Genomic DNA, 25,578 nt, shown 5'->3' with positions numbered 1-25,578 from the left:
AAATCCAAAGTTGAAATGTCAGGAGGAGGGAAAGCAGTTGGTGGGAGCTGGTCAGATGAAAGACAGGAACTCCTCTAATCTGTCTGTTGAACTGGATGATAACCAGGGAGCCATGGAAGCTGCCCAGTCTGGGTCTGAGTCTTAACAGACATAACAGAGGCAGAATTTTGGTGGCAGGGGTGGGTAGTGTCAGTGGGTTTGAGTGGGTGGTGTGCAGCGGTTCTCCATCTCTTTTGCAATGACTTTGTTCTCAGTTCATTAGTGCAGTGATAAATTATGCGGGGGGAAATGCCAGTCTGTGCCAGACAGAATGAGTTATAATACGTCCCAAAACAGGATGGGCGAGACAGGGTGAAGGAGAGGAAGAAAGAGTGAGAAAAGGCAACATTTAAAGAAAATATGTGTGTGTGTGAGTGATGAAGGAATACATGTAGCTGCATGGATGTCGAGTGAAAACTGTATGTGTGTATGAGTGCCTCTTAGGTGTGTGTACGTGTGCAGCCGTGTACTCACCCTGAGTGCGTGAGGGTGGAAGGAGCCTGGGCGATGACTGACCCACACTGCGAGGAGGACAGAGCTTGCTGGGCAGCCAGGCTGCAGCTGGGGCCCATCACGGGGCCATGAGAGTGAGGGTGCTGCAGCAGATGGGTCTGAGGATGGTGTGGCTGCGGTTGTGGGTGCTGAGGTTGGGGTGGGTGCTGGAGCTGAAGCTGGGGTTTGAGCTGCTGCTGGTTCATACAGGGTGGCCCATTGTGAGAAAGCCTCTGTGGGGAGAAGCGGGAGCGACAATCAGCCGGGACCTTTTTCAACGTGCAGCGTTCAACTTTGAGTTTGTGTGCGTCGTGTGAACTGAAGTGACGTTGATGTGTGTGTCTGCACGCCCTTGTGTGTTTGATGTCTGGCTGTTTAATTTAAATGGGAGAATGTGATCTCCTGGTGTGTCTTTCCTCGCAGCAGGTCAGATATCTGCTGCCGTCTCATTGGGTCCGACTGCTTTTATCTCCCTCACGCTCAAGTGTCACTAGAAACGCTAAGCTGAGCCAGATATAACCAAAAGATTTTAAATGTTGCTTCATTTTGGTTTAGATTTTTCTCAAATGTGTACCTGTTTGCTCTTCTCTTCTTCTTGTGCTTGAAGAAACTCTTCCTCTATCTCCTTGAACAGACCAACTTCTTCACAGTTCTGCAAAAATCGTGTTGGCGTCGGAGTCTGGTCTGGAATCATTACATACAAATACATAAACAAAAGAGGAGGGACAGGTTTAAATAATGAGTAGACATTCATGTATCGCTTTGTTTTTGCCACGATAGTCTACTCTGTTTATTTGCTTTCTAAATAGACTGCCGTCCAAGCGGCGATGCCGAGAGTAGAACCAAGTCTCCTTTCAGCCGTGCTCTCTCTCTCTCTCTCTCTCTCTCTGTGTGATAACATCAGTCTGTCTCTTTGAGCCTCGAAACATGCAGGGGTCAAAGGTCAGCCGGGCTCTTTGTTTTGACATGAGATTTCCTGCAGGAGGCGTGACAAGCTGCAGGACCGACAGAGAGAGAGAGAGAGATGCAGAGGGAGGGTCTGCAGAGGTTAGATGCCATGCTCATGTTTATTTCCAGATGAACAGCCGTTTCTATGGTTACAGACATTGTCACGTGACAGTGTTATGGTCATGAGTCTGGACCGCGGTGGTGTCATCGAAAAACCTGTTTGTCTAGTGAAGCTACACGTCATGCACTGCATTGCATTAGCTTCTAAAGATGTGAAATAACTGGATTAGTATATTCAACAAAAAACATGTATTTTTTGCTTTTAAATAGCTCTTTCATTTAATGTCTCAGTGGAGTAAAAACAACAGTTTAGTAATTTGCTTTTGCATTGCTCTCATAAATTAGAAGGCAGATGAGGAATTTACGAAATAAGAATTATTATTATTAATAATGATTAAGTATGTGCCGCTTTCTTCTTTATTGTATGGGACACTTGTTGGCTTTAGGTTTTGGAGCGTTAGTTGAGCAAAAAAATTAAGCATGAATAAGTCACCTTGAGCTTGAAAATACTGTTGACTACTTTTTGCTATTTTGTGACATTATATTTACGAGACAATAAAATGTGAATCAATAGAAAATGCTGTGGTATAATTACTACCACTGCTGTGGTAATATATTTTACACACATAGTCCATCTGATATTGATAGATATTTGTGCAATTGATCAGCAAACTAATATTATTATCAAACCCAGATTCACACAGTAAACAACTGAAGTATTCAAAAGCATTTGGTGGCATCACAATTTTAAGATGATCTCCTGTCCCCTTTACTTTGCCCAATATATAAATATACATGAAAGATAAAAGAGTAGGATATTTAAGAAGGTTTGTGCTGTGCGTGTTGCAACATGAGCAGTTATGTTTCACAACTATCTGAGGGAGAGAAGCCTGTATCGAGCTTATCTGCTTTCATACTGTATAACTAGCGTCATCCTTTTTTCATCAAGCACTGATCCTGAAAAGGGGTCACCACACACACACACACACACACACACACACACACACACACACACACACACACACACACACACACACACACACACACACACACACACACATGCAGCCAGACAACAGATGAACATATCTGAGGCGAGAAAAAATGAAGAAGATTATTTATGGTTATGGGGAGATAAGGGGATACGCAGACTCCAATATCAGCTCTTGGTGTATGTGGGAGAGAGGACAGGCAACATGTTTTATTCTCTTTTCACTTGGTTTCTTTTGTGCTCTCTCACCTGTGAACGCCGTATCCGCCTTGATGGAGGAGAACTTGAGCGACATCTCATGCTTGCGTCTGTGGCTGACCAGATGCTCCTCTAACTGGAAGCGCTGCAGCACAGCGACACAATGAGAAAGAGATGAAGAGGTGCGTGCAGCTGCATGCCATGACACATGGGATGAGATGTTAAGGACTCAGTTGACTATCACGCCACATGATAAACACATGAAAATATATCTGTAACGTTTATTTTTTTATTTATGTTTAGCTTATTATAGGTACTAATTGTACACTAGACTGTATTGTGTGTATGCTAACTTGCAATTCATGTGACAAATACAATCACTCATCTTCAACCTTCAAAAGCATGTTATCAATCTGGAATTACATTGTGTCCACAAGGATTAATCATATGACTTTGTGCAATATTAAATGATGTTATGTGACCTGCAATAATTGAGTCATAATCACATCTAATTTGATCACAACAATCATATATTTCCCTGTAAAACAAAGAGTTATTACAGCTGCTACGGTGCAGGTGTAACACACGAGCTCTGTATCCAACTGACCTGAGAGCAGCCCTGGGCGCCGCACGCATAAGGCTTGTCCTGTTTGTCATTCATGTCATCCACAAGCCTGTAGAACAGAAGAAGCAAGAAGAACAATTGAACCTGCATCCTCAACATTACTGTATATCCCTCTTGGATCAAAGGTGCTGTATGGCGCTTTGATTTAGAGGGCAGCTCGGGGTGTTGTTTTTAATTACAAAGAGAGAGAGAGCCCATAAATCACACACTGAACTTGTTTGATGCAGTTCTCCTCCCGTTATCATGTCTTTATCGTGGACTTGTTGTATAATGAGGTGGATGCCACAGATGATGGATGTTTCACCTCATGACACAACATTTTCTCGTGGAAATTGATCCCTTTGATGCCAGCGGGAAAGCATGGCTGTATACGGCAGGTAGTCCTTCTTATTAGGACGAGTACAGTAATACATATAATATGTTTGTGCTTTTCCTAGCAATTCATTATTCCTGACTAATAACACGTTCGCACCAGAAAGGAATCAAAGCCTTACAGCACCACAATTTTTACTTTTCATGGTTATAATGTTGGGAATTGCTAAGTTTAGTGCAATTAAGCTTTCATCTGGGCTTCAGTTAATAATACGAGTGTAACAATACATGATTGTCGTGCATAACAAAAACTAAATTCATCATAGGATATATAATAACACAAAATAACACAAATAACACAGTGATGAACACATGCAGCCCTAACTGCAGGCTTGATCCACTTAGGTCTTCAGTGGAGATATTAAGCCTTTCATGGGGGCTAATTATGACTTATTTGAAGTACGACTACTGCTGACCCCTCATTTTCTACTGAGAGCAAAATAAGAAGTCTTCAACTCCCTGGCCTCAGGCCTTCCTCCGGGCTCTGTGTCACCAAACAAGATTCACACACTTTGTAGAGAGAGGTCGACAGGGTGACCCTCATTAGACATTTCATTCTCCTATATGATGCATGTTTATAGCGATAGCTCCGGCGAGATGTGCATGGGACACAAATTCACAGGTACACACATATGCTTTTCCCTCAAGCACTTTGAGTGTGTGTAAGCAGAAAGTGCTGAGAAGACAGTAAAGTGGGCCCTGATGTTATGGGAAAGAGTGAGAGAAGAGAACGAGGGCAAAAGTACATGCTTCCATAAGAAGTGGAAAGTGTGTGTGCAATGTGCATGTGTGTGTGTGTGTGTGTTGAGGAAGAGAGGCTTGGGGCTTGGAGAGTGACATTAGGGTGATGGAGAGAGCAATGGAAAGGGTAAATGGCAGTGAGAGAGAGAGAGAGCGAGCGAGAGAGAGAGAGAGAGAGAGAGAGAGAGAGAGAGAGAGAGAGGAGGAGGACACAATGAATGGAAGAGAAAAGGAATGAGGGTGGGAGGAGGCAGAGGGAGGGCCGCACTGTACTCCTGACAGGTTTGAACCTGCCTCAGCCCCCATTTTCCAACCCCTGCGAGTATGGATGACTTCATGGATGTGTGTGTGTGTGTGTGTGTGTGTGTGTGTGTGTGTGTGTGTGTGTGTGTGTGTGTGTATTACAATATGGAATTAACAAACAGGTGTCCACAACAACACAATTGTATATGGATCATTTAGTGAATCAGTTGAAAAAGATAAAAGCTCTCACAGTTGTGCTGCAGGTTTTACAGCTGCACATCAACAGTGTCTGTGACCGAGGGTATTAGGCTATATTTGATGGTTTAGAGACACGTGTGTAGCCCAGACGTGATCATCACAATCATCTCCGACACTTTTTACGTCTTTGTCCTCCTTTCAGCAGCACTTGTACAAGAATAGCAGACTCAGCACATTTTCAGCAAAACCTTCTGTCAGAGCGATTACATCGATGCAGAATGACATCATCCTTAGTACACAAATCCCACAACAGATCGGCCAACATGTCGCCAGTTTAAACGGATTAATGTTTCTGTATTGATTTAATTCATTTTTTAGCCTACTTTGTTTATTTTTGGAGCAACTGAATTATAATACTTCCCCCCCCCCCCCCCCCGCACCGCTTCCTCCTCTTGCTCTACACTTGTGATGGATGACATCATGCACTTCACAACTTTTTTAACCACCTGCTTTTGAATCATCCACAATATCCAGCTTTAGAAAATGAGCCACCTTTACTTACTACTTCTCAAAGTTGCCATGTTTGATGGATGAATGGCAATAACATCGAACCGGTCGCCCCCACCTCCCCGGCTTGAAGCTCATTCAGCTCGAATTAGGCGGCGGTTCTGACCAGCAAATGGCCCTGCAGCCGGCCGGTCAGTGCCCGTGAGCGTCTCAAGAACATGCCGGTGAGTGTTTCCTTTCCTACGGCTCCGTATTCTCAACCTGCTCGACTCATAAACAAGCCCGGCACAGCTGTAAGGAGAGTGCTGTCACACCCCCCAAATAGACACTCGCGCTCAACCTTGGGGATGAGACTTCACCCGGGACAGCTATAGCTCAAAACTTCCCTCTTAACTTTCCAGTCGCGAAGAAAAAAAAAATCAAATAAACTGAAAAGAAAATCGACGATTAAAGATAAATCCAGCAGCTCCGTGTCAGCGAGAGGCGAGCGCTCGCTGCGGAGTTTAAAGTTTTGTGAATGAAAGTAAATTGCGGAGGCTTACCTACAAGTCGAGAGGGACAAGCGGCGCTCCAGAGAGGAACCACGTTGGACTGGAGCGAGATTACAATACGTTCTATTTACAGAAGCATTACATCATTCTCCCGGTGACGTCACGTGGGATTCCTGAAGTTCTAAATCATTGCGGTCCCGTACGGAGAGAGGGATTGAGAGGGGGGGCGGGGTTAAGACACCAGTCGGTAGGGGGACGGACCCGGGGGCCAGCAGCATGGTGGCGGACCCGGACCGAGCGACAACCCGAGTCACACACGCCGACGGCAACGTGACGGGACGCGGGGCCGACTGGGTGGGCGGGTGAGACCAAGTTTCTCTCTCTCACCCCACTTTCAGTCTTTCTGAAATGGGACGTCCCAGCATCTGCATCGAGTTGATCCGTCAAAATGAGCAATAGCCCCCATGTTTAAAAAAAATTAGTGTTCCGATGGTGATGGCTTCTATTTATTTTAGATCCACATTATTATTATTAAACCATAACATGAAGAATTAGGCAATGTTTAGTTCCGCACTGATCCCAATTAGAGCTATGATTAGTCATATTTGCCGAATGAGCACCGACAGTGCTCATATAGGCTCCTCCTAGCATGTGCTTCTAGTAATGCTAGCCTAATATTAATATCATGAATAATATTAATATTATAACAATAGTAATCGTCTTTAAAAAAATATTATAATTCTAAATATATATTAACGATACTAAATGAGTGGCCCCTTGTTTTAATCTCTGATGACCCAAACAAGTTGTATTGCCCCTATTTGCCTTATGAGGGTGGGGGTGGGGGAGGGGGAGTGGGGTGGTATTAAAACACAAATGTCATATCTTAATCAGACAACCAACAATCGAGTGAAACCAAGTTAATATAATACACATGTAATATATATAAATATATATATATATACATATTGTATTACAATATTCATAAATATTGTATGCCTTCTTAAATGGTATCATTGCAACCATTTGGGATTGCTACAGTAAAATCAAGTTATTATTGGATTATACAGTATAGCCTTTCGTGATGAAAAGAGGAAACACATTCATTCATTTGTACTCTTGGTTGAATGCATTTATTGTAAGTCGCTTTGGATAAAAGTGTCTGCTAAATGACATGTAATGTAATGTATTTTAAAAGTTTTAGCAGTAGAGCGTTATTGATAAAATACAACACATTCTGATAGACTGAGTTTCTTGTCGCCATCAATACATCCACAGTCACTGTACACACTGGTAGCCATTGTGTGTTCACTATGATGTCATATGTCATGAACAGAGCAAACACCCCATTCTGCCACAAGTTTGTGTAGGGGACACATATTTTATACAGGAACAAAAGATGGGTATTCACAAAAAGAATACCTTTTATGTGTATGGGTTTGCCAGTTTAGATGAAAGAGATATGAGAGTATGCAGGTGTTTGTGGCCTTTTAATGGTTTTTACTTTAGTTACTCTGAATTCAATTGTATTTCTATACATAAATGCTCACTGTTTTGTAAATCCTTCATATGATGCCATAAAATAACATTGTTCATAAAAATGAACAGGAGGCACTTTGTTCATTCACCTCTCCACTGAGCTAAGCAATATATCTGCCATGTTTGGTCAGGCTTTCCGGTGGTACAGCCGAGCTGGAGCTGAACAGAGGGATATGGTTTTGTTGTGGTTGACGAGCAAAACGGGACCAAACCCTACTGACTCATCATCAACCAATCGCCTAAAGTATGCAAATTCTGGCAGCCACGGCAACAAGAAGAAACAGGAAGTTGTAATGATGTCACTCTGTGTTTTGAGCTCTTCCCCCTGTGTGGATGTGATTCACTGAGCTTTGTTTTCAGTGAAGATATGGGAGGTTCTATACGGCACATGTGCGTGCCCGGGAAGAGTGCACAGTCACACTTAAAAGTGTATGACGGCAGCAGGAAGTCTCTGGCTGGTGCCCTGGAGCAGACAACGCCACTGAGATTACAACTCATAACTCAGTGGTAAAACCAGCCATTATCATCTGGCATCCTATTCACCTTCAGCATGGCTCTTAACAGTCAGACTGGGAGCTTTAGCCGGCTGCTGATGTCACCTTGTCTGTAAGAATATAGCAGTTCAGATCAAAGGTCAAACAAACATACTGACCTCAAACCTCATAGCATTACCCTCACTGTAGCTACTGTACATCACACATCTGCCAATCAGCCGTCAGCTGTATTCTATCAGTGAAGTGCAGACTAATGTGGGACTTTAAAAAAGTAACTGGAAACAGATTCATGTATACAAGTTACAGTCATCTTGTTTTGTAATGTGTTGGTTGGAGTTAAATCTACATCCAACTGCATCCACTCAAGAGCAGAAGTTGTGTGAAGACAAACACACTAGTTTGTCATCAGAGTTTAAAAAAATAAGAGACAGAAATTACGTGCTAGTTTGTTTTAGAATCCATCCCAAACTGTTCCATTGTGCGCCTCAGATAAGATGATGTCATCCACCATGAACTGGCTTTGAGTCTCTCCCTTCCTCTCTTGCATTTCACAACACATGCTACTACTTCTCATTGACGTAATGGTGTTGTGAACTGCGTCACTCTCACAGATCTGATACACCATGTGTGTGTAATGGGTGTGTTTACCTTAAGTGTGTGTCTACGTGCTTGTGTGTAAGAGAGAACATCTGTGTGAGGCTGATGAAGTCACTGGATTTCTATACTGGATGCAGGTGATGTTTTTTTTAATGGTGAGTACTCCTTTGCAGCTGTGAATGTGAGTTTATTTCATGTTTTTGTATGTATGCGGATGTGTTTCAAAAGGTTGGGTATAGAGGGCAGTCATAAAAAATAGAGAGTGCGTTCCCAGGTCTTCAGGTTGTTTGCTTGAAGTCCCAGGCCAGTGGTTTATGACAGGCCATGTTAACGCTTGATTAACAGGTCCAACAAAGGCCAGCCGGTCCTGGTTAGCCAACATCTGTGATTGAAGAACATTCTCCTCTCTCTGGGAGCCACACACAAGTTATCTCCTCATCACTGAACCATTATAGGGCAACTTTAAATCTTATGGATGTGACTGATGCTGTTGTCAATGGGTTATGCAACTGCTATATCTTAAATATTGACACGCACGAACGTGTGCAGCTATACTTTAACACCCAGCGTTATCGCTGCAGTTGCAAGCTAAAGCTGATATGTTTTATAAACATTCAAAACACTCGCTATATTTAGCAAATATCACATCAGCAATTCAAAGTAAATACCAGACATACAATACATTGACAGGAATTTCAGCAGAATACCTTTTTTCTGAACACATTTTGCAAATGAACGTAGACCAACATTTTACCATGATGAATATAGAGACATTAATTTAGATTGTCAGTGCATTTCCGGATCACAACCAGTTGTTATTCTGGGACTATGATGTTGCCACGAGGTGACTCTGGTCAGCAGTCTGGTTCCTCCCCCAGATCAGATCTGCTTATCCTTTTTTTTGGCAGGCTCTACGATCTTAATGAGACTATTATTTGAATGTTTATTTACACGGTGGTGCTAAGGTCGGGTTAAGCATCACCTTTGGGACAGATGTAAAGTAACTTACTTGCTACAGGTGGTATACAGTTAATGTTACAGACATTTAGACCTTGTCCTTACATATGTAATGTAGCCATCTACAGGGAATATAATACATCAAATTAATTCATAGTATATTGTATTTACTCTTTCGGATGACTACTTAATTTATCTGTGTACAGCGCAGCGCTCCATCAGTGACTGAAACCTTTAAATATTTGGAAGCCATTTTGATGTTTTAAAAGTTTATAGCACTGGGAAGAGCAATATATCACTATATGTTTAAACTTATACAATGTAATACAAACATGGTATTTTTGTATTTTGGCTTTCTTGAAGAAATGTTGCTTTCTTGATTCTTGTTGTTCTGAGTTTGTATGGTTGAAGGCACTTATTGTAAGTCCCTTTGGATAAAAGCATCAGCTAAATGAAATGTCAAATATAATGTATATTCTCTATTTGTCATCAGCTAAGCCATTTCCATCAAATACCCATTCACTGATATGTATTCTTTACATATACATTAATGGGGGATTTACAATTAATTTAAATGTGTGCTATAACCAAAACATATACCAACACGGGTGTTCATAATACAAAAGACAACATATAAAATTGTGTTCATATCAAAGATGTACACATAACATGTAACATTTTTGGGGGTGGAAGTAGCTCAGTGGGGTAAGGGGGTCGTCCTGCAACTCCAAGGTTGTCGGTTCGATCCTGGCTCTCCCCATTAGTAGCAAGTCGAAGTGTCCTTGAGCAAGGCACTGAACCCCCAGTTGCTTCCCGGGCGCATCACTGCAGCCCACTGCTCCTTAATAACTAAGGATGGGTTAAATGCAGAGAACTAATTTCCCCTAGAGGATTAATAAAGTATATATCTATCTATCTATAAAGATGTGTGTTAGACGTGTGTCAGCGCGTTTGATGTCATCTATAGCCCTCGTATTAATGTCACAGTGGCTGCGGGGGCACACATCCCAACAGGTAGGCAGGTCGTGACGTAGCCTAGCCCCCTCCCCCCCCCATCCCCACCCCCACCGTCCCGACTGCCTCCCAGTTGCGTTCGCCGCTGTCCTGTCTGGCCGACCGGTGTCTGCTCCGCGCTCTGCGGCGCTCCCACCCCGAAAATCTCAACCTCCTCGCTCACCTCCCCCGGCTCCCGGTCTCCCCCACCCCCTTCCCTTACCACCTCTCCGCCCGGTGAATGCACCAGCGCCGAAAACATGACGGGCATCGCCGCCGCTTCTTTCTTCTCCAATTCCTGCAGGTTCGGGGGCTGCGGTCTCCAGTTCGAGACTCTCGCCGAGCTCATCGTCCACATCGAGGACAATCACATCGGTGAGTCAGGCCGGAGGGTGGGGGTAGCGGGGGGGAGGAGATGGCGTTAGCTAGCTGCCTGGCTAGTTAGCTGAACTGCAAATAGGCGTGCGTCCCGCTATTCCTTGCGGCTCGCTCGTGACTCGTCGGGAGAGCGAGTTATTCAGCGACGCGAGACTTTAAATCCCTTTTTATGGAAGAAACGCCGCTTCTTCGTGAAATAAGTTAACCGGCTGGATGTATGTCTGCATACATTCGCCGTGTCGTGTCACTCCCCTTGCAGCGGTTGCTCTACTCCGAGGGCCGCGGAGGTCTCATAGGTGCAACTAGCATTCCGACCAGGCAGCGGTTTCACAGCTAGCGCCGCGCGGACAAGTCTCGTGTGTTTACGTGTGCAGGCCTGTTGCGGTGCGGTGCGGTGCGGTGCGGGGCTCCAGCCGCCTGTCGCTTTTGTCACCTCTGGTGTCTTTACGCGTCGAAGGCATCACCTTTTGCAGCGCTATCCGATAATGCGTGCGTCACTTAATTGCCATTGACTCCCATCTTGCGACAGACGTGCAAGGAAATTGCACATATTGTGTTGTACATACAACGAGCGTCAACTTGTTGCACCCCTATGTTATATTTTCATCTGAGGGGAAACCGTCTGATTATTGTCACCTTGCATAGACTCACTATCACACATAGACAGTTGCTGGGTTGCTTAGTTTGGAGTAGTATGACATTAATGCACGTTATTTGAGGTATTGCTATATACAAAGACACACGAAGTGCTTCATTATACAAATAATTATCTGTATTCTTAATAATTGTTATATTCAAAATGTTGTCTCAAGGAAAACACAAGGGACGTATTTTAATTGCACTGTTAAATAGTTCCTGTAGCTCTCTTAAATGCAGGTGCAGTAAATACAATATTATTAAAAGTCATCAGTGTTGACGATTTTTTTTAAAGAGAGAGCGCTCCCTTTGCTATTTACCTATCTAAATGGCAAATTTGCTATTTACCTATCTAAATGGCAAATTAGTGCCATGCAATGTTCTTGTTAAATATTAAACCCTTTTTGCGGCAAAGTTAAAATGCGTTCTGTTTAAAGACAAGATTATCCTATAATCCACCTTTGCAAATTACAGTGTGTAAGAATTTGGTGGAGGTGTGAACCAAAAAAACACATGTGTGTATCCATCCTCTGGAGGCTGATTGAAGAGGCTGGGGTGAGGGGGTAGAATGGATGCTTCATTGAGCCAGTCTCCATGGCAACTGGCCGTCTCCAAAGGGGTTGGGGGCAGTGTATTGGCTGAGTTATTGCACACCTGCTGTCTCCATAACAAAGAGAGCTATCCTGCCGCTCGCTGTGGTGAGGACACCCGACGTGTGATGTTGTCACATCACATGCGTGGTGGGACTGATGCGTAAAAATGGGGTCAAGTTTCGTGTGACTGCTGTTAGTGATGAGAAAGTGACCGTGGGTGTTGGGGTTTTGGACCCTTCTTCATCTGACCATATGCTCTGTGGATTACTTGGAAATAACCAAAGCCAGCGCTGGGAATGAACATTGAATTTATTGGAACACTATATATATTCTGATAAAGACCCCAAACACATCAGAAAACAAATCCAAGGTCATTAGGACAGAAATCCAGGAACAGATATCATCCGTTCAGTCACACAGCCATGCCCCACCTTGATGGATGCCCCATCTGGCTCCTAGCTTGACCTTTGACCCCAGCCGTCAACCGAGGGGAATGGCAGTTTACCAGTTAGATAGCTTGGATTAATGAGTTCCCCCTCTGCCGATTCGTACCGCGGCTGGTCATCAGCAGCATCACGATCGCACACAGTCAAATCAATACGACTCGCAGATCAGTTACCACAGTGATAAGTGTGACAGATGGAGGGGGTTGAGGTGAGAGGGGCTCGGGGCGTTTTGCTGTGACTACCCTTTTAGGTTTTGAAATGGTGCAGCAATGTGTGTGATCAGCAATCAATAAAAAGATACGCTAATTTGATCCCCCGAGCTCCTTCACGTGAGACTTCAGATAAGCTGCTTGAAGCTTTGCAGATAACAGATTGCCTTGCTTGTAGTCGCTCGAAGAGATGATGGAAAAAACGCCCCTCACAATGAATCAGATAATCCAGAGGTGACAACAGGTTTGTGCTATCAGATGTAAACAGCTGTAAACGTAGTCAGGGTCCAGAGATCCCTGTAGGAACAATGGGTTCATTATCGTAGACTGTGCTGCCCTCTTGTGGCTGGAGATCCGATGTTACATTTGTGTGTTCCTGCCTGTATGTCAATGATCTCAACGTGTATCTCACGTGGATGTGTGCCTCCTGACACGGCACACACTACATCGCTGGCAGCAAACAAACCAGGTGAGCCTGTCATGAAACTGAGGTAATGTGTGGGTCGTGAGCGCTGACCTCATCCCAGAAGGAAAGCGAGCAGCCTTCCAATAACATACCAGCACTGTTTAGATTACAGCTGAATGCAGGAGGAAGTGGGTTCGGTGTTGTGTGTGGCATTTGCTTGTCGTCTTTGTGGCTCCGGCTTTGTGCGGTGACTCTAGGTAAGCTCTGAGGAATGCAGTGACGTCAGGCTCACCTGCCTGTGTGCAGTATTGTGCTGTGTTCCCACCTGCACAAGCGCATACCTGCCTCTTACCTCAACAAATAGGAGCTGGGAGGGAGGGGGAGGGAGAAGGGGATTAACAGTGGGGAAAAGAGATTTGAAAGAGAAGGTTACGGGAGGAGAAATAAGAGGTCGGGCGCGGGGAAACGCTTTGATTTTTGTTTCATAGCCGGAATCAAAGACTGAGGTGGGACTTGACAAGGTGACTCAGGTCAGCGTTGTGTTGTTATAAGGCAGCCTCTGCTAAAGTGTGCAGATAATTGATTTACAGTCACTTTTAAATGCGCAATCACTCAGCCCACCGGCAAAGTTTGGCAGTTTTCCTTTGCTCAAAGAAAAGGCAAATGTAAGCACAATACGGTGAAGTAGTTTAAACTTGTATATACGGACAGAAACAACCCGTCCCTTCTTTGTAGATTTTTAAAAAAAAATGATATAATTGCACATCAGAGGAATTACCAGAATGAGTCTTTGCATTCGTTTCTTTGATGTTGCCAGTAAGTCTGAGCGATAATTAACATGGAGATGAAATCATTTTGTGGTGTAATCTTCAGAGCCGAATGATTAATTGATCAATACATTCTGCAATTTCCCCACTGAGGGACAAATAAAGGGTTTTCTTATCTTAGCTTACACAAGCTGATCAACATAAAATGGATCGATATCGTGTTTTATAATTGGTAAATAGTTTAAGTTATTTCTCATAGAAATTTTTAAAGTTTGGAAGACTCGCTGCTTTTCTTTGTCATATGATAGTTCTGGACTGTCGAAGGCCCGTCACAATAATCACTATATCATGATTGGTTTTGTTATCATCTCATCATCTTATTGTACACTATATGTACATGAAAATAAATAGTTGCCCCCTGCTGGCTTTTAGAAATAATGCAAGTTTAAGGCTCCTCTGGATTGGTTTTCCTTTTAGCAACTAACTAATTCTTGATCATTGGCTGAGTGATGATATGATTGATGGACTGATGATTTATTCCGTCGATGTAAAGTCACAGAATACTGATCCCATATCACAAAACCCTAATGTTCATGGTGATGCCTTTTAGATTAGTCTTGTTTTGTCCCAAACCACCACAACATATTCAGTTATCAACGATGCAGAGAAGCTGCAAATCATCTCAACTGAGAAGCTGAAAAATTACATAAATAATGAATTGATAATCGAAAGCTAATTTATGATGATTGATTGATTTTTCCAAATGTTTCCATATTGTGTGATATTAATCAGTATCAGACAATGCCCTCATTGATATGATGATAAAAAACATATCGCCCCTGCCAGACTGTTCCCCATCCCTCTTCCAGAGGTGTGAGACGGGAGGGGGGGGGTGTGTGGTTGTGCATGTGAGAGCGACTGTTCCAATGTACTTCCTAAATGACCTGTCAGGGTGTAGCGGAGCAATTAGTGGACCGGCATCCCAAACTGGAAACTGCAGGCCCTCTGTTTTCACGCTCCACATCCATCCGCATACACATAGTCACACAGATTGCCTTTCGGAAGTCGCAGGGCCCGAGCGCCCCGCCAAGCACTGGGAAGTGTAATTACAGAGGAGTTTGCCTTTTCCCCCACCCAAATCCCCCCCCCCTCCTCCTCCTCTCCTCTGCCTCCATCCGGTTGCCTGCTGCTCTAGAAAGACGTTAAAATGCTCTCTGTGGCTTAATTAGCAGCCTGCAAACCAAGCCGTGCATTCTTGGCCTGGTTACAACACATGCACACATGGGAAGACGCAGGCGCGGACCCACACACATGTGCACATGCGCGTGGACACATGCGCACCGCGGGCGTTCAGCAGGGGGCAGCAGTGGACTGCTGCTGAGAGATGGATGCCCGCGTTGAGGTGAGTGGAGCTGCAGTTGATTGGTTGCTGCTTTTAATGACCGGAATGTAAATTAGGGGGATATTTATAGACCGCGGAGACTCTGAAAACGTCTCAGACGTGCGGGACACACGCACCGAGGCCCACACATGCAGAAGGAAAAGCCGAAGAGCGGCAGGCCGCTCGCGATGCACCTCGTCGGCTCGATGTCAAACCTCCCGAATGAAATCGTGGGGCGTGTCCCTTGGTTTGGTTTGGTGTCCGTGTCTAACTACATGCGTGTGTATGTGCGGGTTGCCCTCCTGCTCCAGCGGCAGCATCAGCGGCGTGTTGTTGCTTCCTGTCCTGCGAGGTGAGCGGAAGTCATAAAGCCGGTGGACGTTTACTGCAGCGCTCTCGCTCTCCGCACCTGGCTTACTCTATTTTCACCAACACCCTGCCCTCCTCCCCCTTCTCTACACACACACACACACACACATGCACACACTTACCTCATCTTAAAGCCAGGACCGGAGCTTCTTGTCCATCCCGAGTTATTAACTCTGGCATTATTTGGTCTCGTTCATGTTCTTTTTTTCCCCGGCTGCTGTTCCAGTGTTCACGGCTATTCTATCCTTCCAAAAAGAAGTTGGACAACCGGTTCTTCATTTCCGACGGACGCTTCTTATTCACAATACTTTAAAGACGAGTCGATTGATCAATAAGTCGCTCTACAGAACCTCTGTCACAACATGTTTTTGAGATCCAATCGTTGAAGTGATTTATTATGGAAAAATGCCAAGAATGTTGTGGCTCCGACATGATTGTTGATGAAATATCTTTGGAATTGAGACTGAAATAGCAATGTGGAAACACTTTTTACACGTTTGTGTTCAGCTTTACTTCAAGAAGACATTCAATCACAAGATTTACAAATACACACACACACAGAATAAAATTAGAAAAAATTGAAACAAATGCTGTGTGTGAGTGTGGCAAGCAAAAAAAAAGTGGCAACAATCAGCAGGAATGTGTATGTGTGTGTGTGTGTGTGGTATGGAGTGTTAAAAAACAAAACTATGGGGTCCTGTGTCAGGTGTGTGTGTGTGTGTGTGTGTGTGTGCCAGGTCTGTGTGTCCCTCTATGGGTCTGTGGTGAGGTGAGAGTCTCTTCATGATCCCTGAGGCCTGAACTCCGCACACTCTCCCTTGTTCTGCAGTCCCTCCTGGTGGTGGGCCTGCCTGGACTGGTTCTGCACCTCCTGTGTCTTGTCTTGGTGCCAGTCCTTCATGATCCTTCCTGCTCTGGTTCTGCTCCTCCTGGTGTACAAGTCCTGCAGCAGTCCTCCTGTGAGCCCGCTCTCTACAGCGCCAGTGACACTCCTGAGCTGTCCTCCTGGGAAACTTGGGAGTTTCCTCCAAACCAGGCTGATGGTTTGCGCTGCCTTGCCTACAGCTCCAGAGCAGTGTCTGCCTCCATGTGTCGTGGCCCTCACTTTGTTCAGCTGCCTGATCAGCTGCCTGAGCCTCTAGATCCCAGTCAGAGTGTCTGTTCCAGTGTCTCCCGCTTGACCCACCTTCCCCGAGTCCACCCAGTGGTGTTGTACCTTCCTGTGTTCCACCTCCCATCGTTGGTCCCCCCCAGCACTGAGTGGTGTTGTTGTTGCTTCAAGTGACAGATCTCCTGCCCAGATCCCATGACCGATGACATTTGGCTGTACCACCGGCCCACCACCACCACACTTTGTCCAGCTCAGGTGTTGGTGTGATGTTGATGATGGTGTCATGTCTGGCCCACTCCCAGCTGGGCAAAGGGGTGATGAGTGTGGCTGGGAGGGGGGTCCTGTGGTTGGGGTGAGGGGAGGGGGTGTGTGAGGTGTGTCAGGCCCACCTGTGGAGGGTGTGAGAAGGCCAGGGGTTCCAGGTGGGTCAGGCAGTCCATCATCCATCAGTCTGGAGCCTGTCAGGAAAAGTCCCAGTGGGTCATCCAGAACTATAATCAATGTCCACAGTAGTCTCCTCGCCCTGCTGAGCTGAGGGTGTAGTGGTGTGCAGTACCTGACCTGCAACAGTATCTCATCATCCTGGTGCAGTAGATGGAAGCAGAGTGGTGTGGGGAGCGGGAGGGAGCAAGCAAAATCCAAGGATGTAGTCCTCAAAGCATTTCGGCGAAAGCAGGAGGTGAGGGAGAGGGTTGACGGTCCGGTCTCCATTCATCACAGTAATTGAGGTGAGCATTGGAGGGCACTTGGGATGGATGTGCATTCTTGGGAACAGGGACTCCAGTGAGGGGAGGACAATGAGGGGTTGTGTGGTGGCGGTGAGCACTCACTGGAGCTAGATTGCTGGTTGTTCAGATGTGGGATCTGGCCATCAGGACCTGGCAGCTCTCAACTCTGCCCTGCCTCCTTCCTGGTGTTCACCTCAACTCTGTTCTGTCAGTGGTGTGTGTCAGTACGGCACAGCGCTAACCTGCCTCACAGAGGGTTCTGTTGTTAGCGGTAGAACTCACCCCGGCCACCAGCTGGCATAATGTTGTCCGTAGTAAAGCGCTGTGCAGGCTGGGTTCTCCATTCCTCGGCACTCCCAGGTAGTTGTTGATTCTTGTAGTAGTCCTTGTAATAGTTAGTAGCCACAGCTGTCCCATCTGTGATTCCACTGCCTGCTGTGCCTTCTGGCTCTTTCCGCTACTCCCCTCCTTCCTTCCTCTCACCCGCCCTCCTCAGTCCATAGACCCCGCTCCTTGTACTTTGCGTGTTGCCGGACGGCAATGCAGCTGAGGCGGAGGCAATGGGATGGGCGCTCAACTTCACGGATTTTGATCTAACAACCTGATTTTTTACCGTGGGGTGTTACCCCGGGACGATGGTGTGCTATGCTCACATTGCATACGTCGCTGGCGTTTGCTCGAAACTACTTACTGGATCTGGAACTGGCAAACCGACAATCCCTGTCGGAGGCTGCTCCCCTCCTGCTCTCTCAGGATCTGATTGGTTCCTCGTCCGCTTCGCTCACTTCGCTTCCGTTTATACTTTGTTTGCTCTCCAGAAATGGCGAAAATGGGTTGCATTTTCCCCGGGGAGGAGAGAGAGAGAGCCTCTAGCCTTCTCCTTGAGTGGCTAGCCTAGCCTGTGGTCGTCGTTTTTCCCAACGTTCTAAGTGGTGCTGGTGTGAGCATGACTTTTTTTTTTTTTTTTTTGTTTGAGTTAGCCACCCCCACCCACCACCACAGCCGCAGCTTGATACCAGATGCCACCGGAACACACATCAACATCCGATAGTGCTCCAGGTGCTACCACGCTTGTTGGTGGATGTGGTGGAATGGTGGTGGTGGTGATGATGACCTCGTGGGGAAGAGGTAGAAGTATGGAGAGAGACGCAAGGATCAATCAGGAGTAGCAAAGGAAGGAGCGAGAGAGTCAATGTATGTGGGGTCGCACCGCACAGCATGTTGTTTCTGAGAGACCCCTCCACTTAGATTTACCCCACTCTGCACGTTCTGTCACGGAATGAAAACAGAGAAGGACTCGGCAGATATGGATCTCGATCGGCGTTCCAGGTCAGTCAGCACAAAAGTGTCACACAACAAAGATCACACATCCAGATTTCCCGTTGAATCATGATCCTTCATCTAAAATCCAATCTTATTTTCAGAGAGACTGGATGTTGGGCAGAGGCAGAGGTGGAGGTGTGAATGATGTGAACTCTCATTCCGTTTTTCTCTCCTGTTGTTTTTTCCTCCTTCGTTTGCTCGTGCTAGTAGCCGTAGCTGTTGTTGCTGCTGTTGCGATCTCCCGCTACGCCGCTCGCCTGGATCGATGGAAAAAAAAAAAAAAAAAAACCTTGTTTTAAAAAGTTTAAGTGCGTGAAAAAGGTGTGGTGTTATGTTGATTATGTGTGTGTGTGTGTGAAAAAAAAAAAAAAAATAAACACAAAAACTAAAAGAGCGCACAATCTCCGCGGAGCTGCCGCGACGGCGACTGGACACTGCCGCGCCATCAAGAACTGTTGAGGGCGACGTTACAGTCGGGTGATATGTTTCGGAGGTTATTATTTGATCGTTTCTGCCAAGTGAAAGGAGCAATGAATGCCCTGACCTAAACTATGCTCGACTTGAACAAAGCTTACTGAGCTTTGTGAAACGACATTTAATGTGTCGTTGAGCCACAAACATATTCAAACTCAAAGAGGTTAAAGAGGTCAGATGAAGCTTCCTATCATGGCCTGACTCAGCCTCGTCAGTGGTGTAGGTTGAGGTGTGTGTGTGTGTGTGTGTGTGTGTGTGCGCTAATATATGCTCAGAGAGCTCTGGTCTCCACATCTGAGCAGCAGGTAGGATTATTAAGGCTTAGCTATAAAAGACTGTTGAAGACCACCTCTGTGGACCACCTAGGATTTGTGTGTGTGTTTATGGATGCAGGCCCCTGCTATCTTTTTTCCTCATCTCGCCTCTTCAGAGTTTTTACTTACACTCACATGTAAAAGAGTGTGCTGCACACTGCAGCAGTGGGAGTGTCAATGTTTTTCAAGGTTGTTTTCGTGTTTGCTGGTCTCCTTGGTGTTTTCCTGCACTGTGGGAAGTCTGCATTCTTTTTTAATTATGAGGTGTGAAAGCCTGAAACTAAAGGACGAAGAAGGCCAACACGCAAACACGCACATGTGATTAGTTGGAATGCGCGTCGAGGAGTGTGTCGTTAATTGTTGCACAGTGATGACTGATGATCCAGTTCTTGGATCTGAATTGCAATACATCTGCTTACCATTACATATAAAGCAGCAATTATGCCTACACACACACACACACACACACACACTCACGCAGGCACAGCCATGCATGCCATGGCAAAAACCTACTTTTTAGTGTGGATCTCTCTGAATGTTCCGCCGTTGAACACTTGATGGCACGGGTACTTTGAGGATGCCCCCACCCGCAGGGTTTTCATGCACACTTGCTCCTGTTTTCCAGGGGGTCGGAGGTGGGGCTTTGAAGTTCGCTCTGCTTCCCTCAGGCAGTGGAAGTTGCCGACTAGTGTTACTGACCCAGCAAGTCAACTGGAAAGTGTGTGTGTGTGTGTGTGTGTGTGTTTTCAGTAATACACTGTGTACATTCATCACAGCCTCCGAGTCGCTTTTTTCACTCTCGGACCAATTTCTTCTCCGCCACATTCAGACTCGGGCAATGATTAATCAGCCTTCGGTCACTTTGGGAAAGGCATTTCTAAATTACAGACAGCCTGGCGCAATAATGTGCCACAAGTATCTGAAATGTATCTGCAGGCTCTTGCATATTATGGACTAATACAGAGAATGCAGTGTGAGAAACATCCTGCAATCTATCAGCCAGTCTGGCAGGAAGAATAGATGTATGAGTCAGCTACATACTAAGAGTATTCACGCAACATTTTCCCTCCAGAGAGAGCTGTGATTAATCTGAATGTCTCTCTCTCTCTCTCTCTCTCTCTCAGACACAGATCCACGGGTCCTGGAGAAGCAGGAGCAACAGCAGCCCACTTATCTGGCCCTAAGCTACATCAACAGGTACACACACACACACTCTCACACATTCTCTCACACACACACACACACGCTTGTCTACAGAGGGCAGCATTGCTCCACCAGTGTGTGTGAGAGAATGTGTGGCTTGTGGAGAGCAGCTCATATGAGTGATGTCTTCCCAGAGACACAGCAGTGACTCATCCACCGACCAGCACACAACCACACAAGACAATCAATCCTAAATCCTTGTGCACCGCCAAAGGCTGCCTTTCAGGATTACTGCATGTGTGTGTTTTTGTGTGGTGAACCGATGTGTCACGTCCCACTTCACGCACCGTTAAATCGGTGCAAGACGCAGCGTTGAGAAAGATAACGGTAAAATGGAGCGCGTTCGGTTTGTTTTCTGTGGTAATTGTTGGAGCGGTGAGGTTGTAAATGTCACCCGTGTTTACTGTACAATGTTGTGATGACTGTATATTTGAAGTGGGGGGGGGGGGGGGGCGAGCAGCACAGAAGCGCCATCATCAGATGAAACCTCACAGTATTCTAATACAGCAACAAATAACCCGATAGAACGTCAAAGCACGAACAAAGGTAGTAAATAAAAAAGTTTGTTGGGTTCATTGAAGTTAAATCCAGTTAATCACAACTGAACTGGGATTATATTTGTGTAGTTTCTGTAGCACCATCGCTGCTTTCAGTAGAAATATCACTGTGCTCTCCAACGAAATTCCTAAGATTCGGCAGCATTGCTAAAAGGAAGTTAGAGTTAGGCATATTTGCATCCTGTCAGGCCCATTTTACTTTATTATAACAATGTCCGTGTGTTCCAAGTTGATTACTTTGATCAGCATAGAGTTATCATAACTGACGGAAAAACAATGGCCAAAGAAATTAGGACCCACGTCGTAATTCACCACAATTAAACGGGTATATTTCTTTTTAATGACGTTTTGCATTTCGGGAAGTTCACCTGCGTTGCCTCCATGTTGACCATGTTGGTCAATTAAATCAGATTCCGGGGCTCCGCCGTGTCATGGCATTTGCTGATGACATCCCTCCCTCTTCTCCGCCGCTGGGTGCAACCAGGTTCATGACGGATGCAGCGCGCCGGGAGCAGGAGACCATGAAGAAGAAGGCCGCGCCCAAACTGTCCCTGACCCTCACTGGCGGAGTGTCCAGGAATAGCACGGCCACGCCTCCTCGACACACCAGCGGTAACCTGACGCCTCCCGTCACGCCCCCCATCACTCCCTCCTCCTCCTTCCGCAGTAGCACACCGACAGGTACGACAGGTGTGTTTGTCGGAAATATCTGTTTGACCGTTTGTTTGTACTTGCGGAGCAACTGGAGCGGTCGAAGCGGAGTTATGCAAATCAGCTCCACCAAACAGAAGAGGCTCACGGTTCCGCCTTCAGGAGCCCATAGATCAAATTCAGACGGCATTCACATGAGCAGATGACGTTTTTTGTAATATGAATACAATGCAGCGTATGACCTGGCTACTGCATAACAACATAGTTGTATCCAGTCATGCAAACTGGCCATTCTTCCTCGAATGTTTGAATCGAGAAGAAAATGGAAACCAGAAGAGGCTCAGAGGCCAAATACTGTCTACCGCTGTGTGTGTGTGTGTGTGTGAGAAAGTGTGTGTTAGGTTTGGTGGCTCCTGCAGTGAGCAGACCAGTCAACACTCTGCTAATTACATAGCAGCTGTCACGCTGTGTGTCCGCATGGGGCCGTGTGCTGCACAGCCCAGAAGCAGATGTCCAATTCCAGCCCAAATGGTTCCAAACGTAGTGTTAGGTCTGGGCTTATACACCAGCACGGCTACACACACACACACGCACTCTTTTTCGACATGTGCCAGGGTGCCATCCATTTCCTCATGCTGAGGTTCAGCATTTCCTGTGAGATGGTGGGGGGTCAGTGGGCCTTTAAGTGTGTGTATTAGTGTGTGTTTGTGTGTGTGTGTGTGTGTTAGCATATGAGTGGAAAATTTACTTTTTCCCGGCTGAGCAATGGGGATCACTGCCACTTAACGATCTCTTTAACAGTGCCAAACCCCGCGTTTTGACTCACAGGCGTACACAGAAGCATACAGACACACACACAGACACACACACACCACTGCCGTTTTGTCTGAACAGTGCTTTCAGTGGCAAGTGGGCTGCTCATGCATTACAGAAGGCAGCAGAATATAGAGCGAGGTATTAATAAAATGTCACAAATCATTGCTGTTGGGTAAATTCCCAGGGTATGATGTATTTTTGGGGCATAACGCCATAATGATCGATTTCATCTGGGATGACTAGCGTTTTTATTGTTCTGCGTGTCTCCATCGTGCCTCCAGGCAGCGAGTATGACGAGGAGGAGGTAGACTACGAGGAGTCGGACAGCGATGAGTCGTGGACCACAGAAAGCGCCATCAGCTCCGAGTCCATCCTCAGCTCCATGTGCATGAACGGGGGGGACGAGAAGCCGTTCGCCTGCCCCGTCCCCGGCTGCAAGAAGAGATACAAGGTAAGGCCCGCCTGTCCGCCACGGGACACACGCGTCAGTTGTTTCTGGTGATGTCAACACTGGAGCTTTTGTCTGGACAAAATATATATTTTTAAACACATTGTAAATCAAGAATACACGATTGGAAGCAGTGATAAATTGATCATGGTATATTTGCTTTTGGGTGAATTTGATCACGGCTGGTAACAAAAACCTCTTTCAGCTTTCCAGAGCAAACAGTTGACGTGGGATGACGTCACATTTGTTGTTGATCTGAACGAGTCCACATGTGTTATAAAACCAGACACATTTAGCAGGATTGTTTTCAACCAAGTATGCATCAAGATTGAGTCGCTCTGACGTTAGATTTAAAATGCTGAATAGGAGTTTCAGTAATAATGTCACTTTAATGTAAGTGTAGAATAATTACACAGCTCAAGTTTAAGGGCAGGGTGATGGTCATTGTCCTGTCACACTGGTTTCCTTTCACTTGTAAATATTTTGCTGACCATTTAGAATTTGTTTAGTAAGTGTTAATGAGGCTACTGCCAGCAGCTGTTTATCTCAATAAGAAAATCAACCCGTGATCGCAGTCTGGTATGAAAGTGTCGAAACACGCCCCCAGCCAGAGCACCGGGCTTTGAGGACAGTCTGACAGAACCGTGGAATTACAACTTCCGGGTTTGTCTTGTGATGCTTCTGGGCCAAAAAATACTTTTTCCCACAGACCTTTCCAATTTATGTCTGTGGGAAAACGTTTTTTGCGGATTTTCTGTATGTTTAACATTGGAAAATTGACAATAAAGATAACTTTGAACAATTTCTTTAGGTAAATCAACTTCCCAGTTTGACCACTTAAATAGACCTTCTTTAAATCCTCCGGTGCTTCTGAACCACTTTTCGAGGAATGAACGGAGCCCCGCCTCCAACGCTGTGTCCAGTTCCCTTCTCTCCATCCACAGGTGGCGTGGCGCGTCCACCACAGCGTGGAAAGGGTGCTCGTTACACTTCTCCCCCTTTCGTAATGCATCCTCTCTCCCCTGTCTCGTCAGAATGTGAACGGCATCAAGTACCACGCCAAGAATGGTCACCGCACGCAGATCCGTGTGAGGAAACCCTTTAAGTGTCGCTGCGGCAAGAGCTACAAGACCTCGCAAGGCCTGAGACACCACACCATCAACTTCCACCCGCCCGTCTCCACCGAGATCCTGCGCAAGATTCAAGGCTAGAGCCCGAGCTCGCAGCGACCTCTGCCCCAAACACAGCCCTGTCCCGACTGACCCCCACCCCGCCACACTAAAGGATCACGTGTGCGCTTTAATTTCCTTTTTTCATCTTTGTGTTTGTATGTTTTACATACTATATTTTCTACCCATGTTATATCAATTGTATTTTGAGGAAACAATGTATCTTTGTAGTATTTTTATTGTTGTACATTTGCACATTCGTATATGCTATCACGTTATTTTTGTTCTCTATTATGTTTGACTTACATAAGGTGCTAAATGTAAAAAACAGAAAGAAAAAACAGAAAAACAAACTATATGAAAGGAGATTGGGGAACGTAAAAGATGTGAAACAGGAAGTGCCGCCGAGCCCCGCCCCTTTGCCGACTCGTCTTCGAGTGGGATGAAGTTGACATTAGTGCTGACCTGAGTTCAGTGGTTGTTTCGCTCCCTTTTCGTTGGATGCAGAGTTCACTGAACTCAGATCTGTGCCTCCGCAGTGACTTCTGAGGGTTTCAGTGCGAGAGTTAACTTATACTTTAAATAGATATATTGATATATAAACAATAGACAGATACGTATGTGTACATACAAAATATATACAAGTATTCATGCGCATATACATAAATAGTTACACTTTATTTTCAAGCTTTATTTTATATATTTTTGTCAGTGTTTTCATTCTCTTCAGTGTCAATAAGAGTTACTTTCACTCGGCTCAAGCAGCCGGCGGCCTTTAGGCCTGGAGAGTTCTCTCTCAGCGCACCGCCACGCAGAGCCGGAAGGCCTTGAGGTTTGAAACGCTGACCTGTGTGCGATGTTTGACTGTTGGTCAGGAAGGAACCCACGAGAACACGATCCACATCTTGAACATGTCGCCCCCACGGAAAGCCCTCCATGTATTTCATATCTCCAGTGTTTCCTCATTCCGAGTGCCAGAGCTGCGTTCAAGGGACTTCGCCGGAGAAGCCGGTTAAGCATCATTCTGTATTCCAGCTGCCAAGATCGTTGTTGTTTTGTTTTCTTCTTCCATAATGTTGCCAACGGCTCTCCACTGCCAAACACTGACCATACCATG

General features: G+C 45.7%; 2 protein-coding genes across 5 annotated transcripts in view; one reads left to right on the top strand and one right to left on the bottom strand.

Annotated features, from left to right (window-relative positions):
- Window positions 1-15,921, bottom strand: part of LOC130193445 (cyclic AMP-responsive element-binding protein 5-like) — a 25,926-nt gene extending 10,005 nt beyond the window's left edge. The window contains exons 1-5 of one of the 3 annotated variants that reach the window (XM_056413889.1): window positions 15,790-15,921; window positions 3,333-3,399; window positions 2,777-2,870; window positions 1,106-1,215; window positions 514-764 (exon numbers count right to left, since the gene is read on the bottom strand). In XM_056413889.1, coding sequence (XP_056269864.1) covers window positions 514-764; window positions 1,106-1,215; window positions 2,777-2,870; window positions 3,333-3,399; window positions 15,790-15,794 — 527 coding nt within the window. In that variant the 5' untranslated portion in view covers window positions 15,795-15,921. Of the gene's footprint in view, window positions 1-513; window positions 765-1,105; window positions 1,216-2,776; window positions 2,871-3,332; window positions 3,400-5,466; window positions 5,899-5,953; window positions 6,009-15,789 lie in introns of those variants that run through there. The other 2 variants (XM_056413897.1, XM_056413908.1) reach the window with 2 other exon arrangements.
- Window positions 10,612-25,578, top strand: jazf1a (JAZF zinc finger 1a). 2 transcript variants are annotated; one of them, XM_056413927.1, is made up of 5 exons: window positions 10,612-10,857; window positions 20,742-20,814; window positions 21,862-22,058; window positions 23,126-23,295; window positions 24,327-25,578. In XM_056413927.1, the coding sequence occupies exons 1-5, from the start codon at window positions 10,743-10,745 to the stop codon at window positions 24,501-24,503; spliced, it is 732 nt and encodes a 243-aa protein (XP_056269902.1). In that variant the 5' UTR covers window positions 10,612-10,742; the 3' UTR covers window positions 24,504-25,578. The 2 variants fall into 2 exon arrangements, with proteins under 2 accessions (XP_056269902.1, XP_056269896.1); XM_056413921.1 differs by having other exon boundaries at window positions 21,862-22,067.

Source organism: Pseudoliparis swirei, chromosome 1, assembly GCF_029220125.1.
Source record: "Pseudoliparis swirei isolate HS2019 ecotype Mariana Trench chromosome 1, NWPU_hadal_v1, whole genome shotgun sequence".
Lineage (NCBI taxonomy): Eukaryota > Metazoa > Chordata > Actinopteri > Perciformes > Liparidae > Pseudoliparis > Pseudoliparis swirei.
This window is presented reverse-complemented; position numbering and strand designations above follow the sequence as displayed.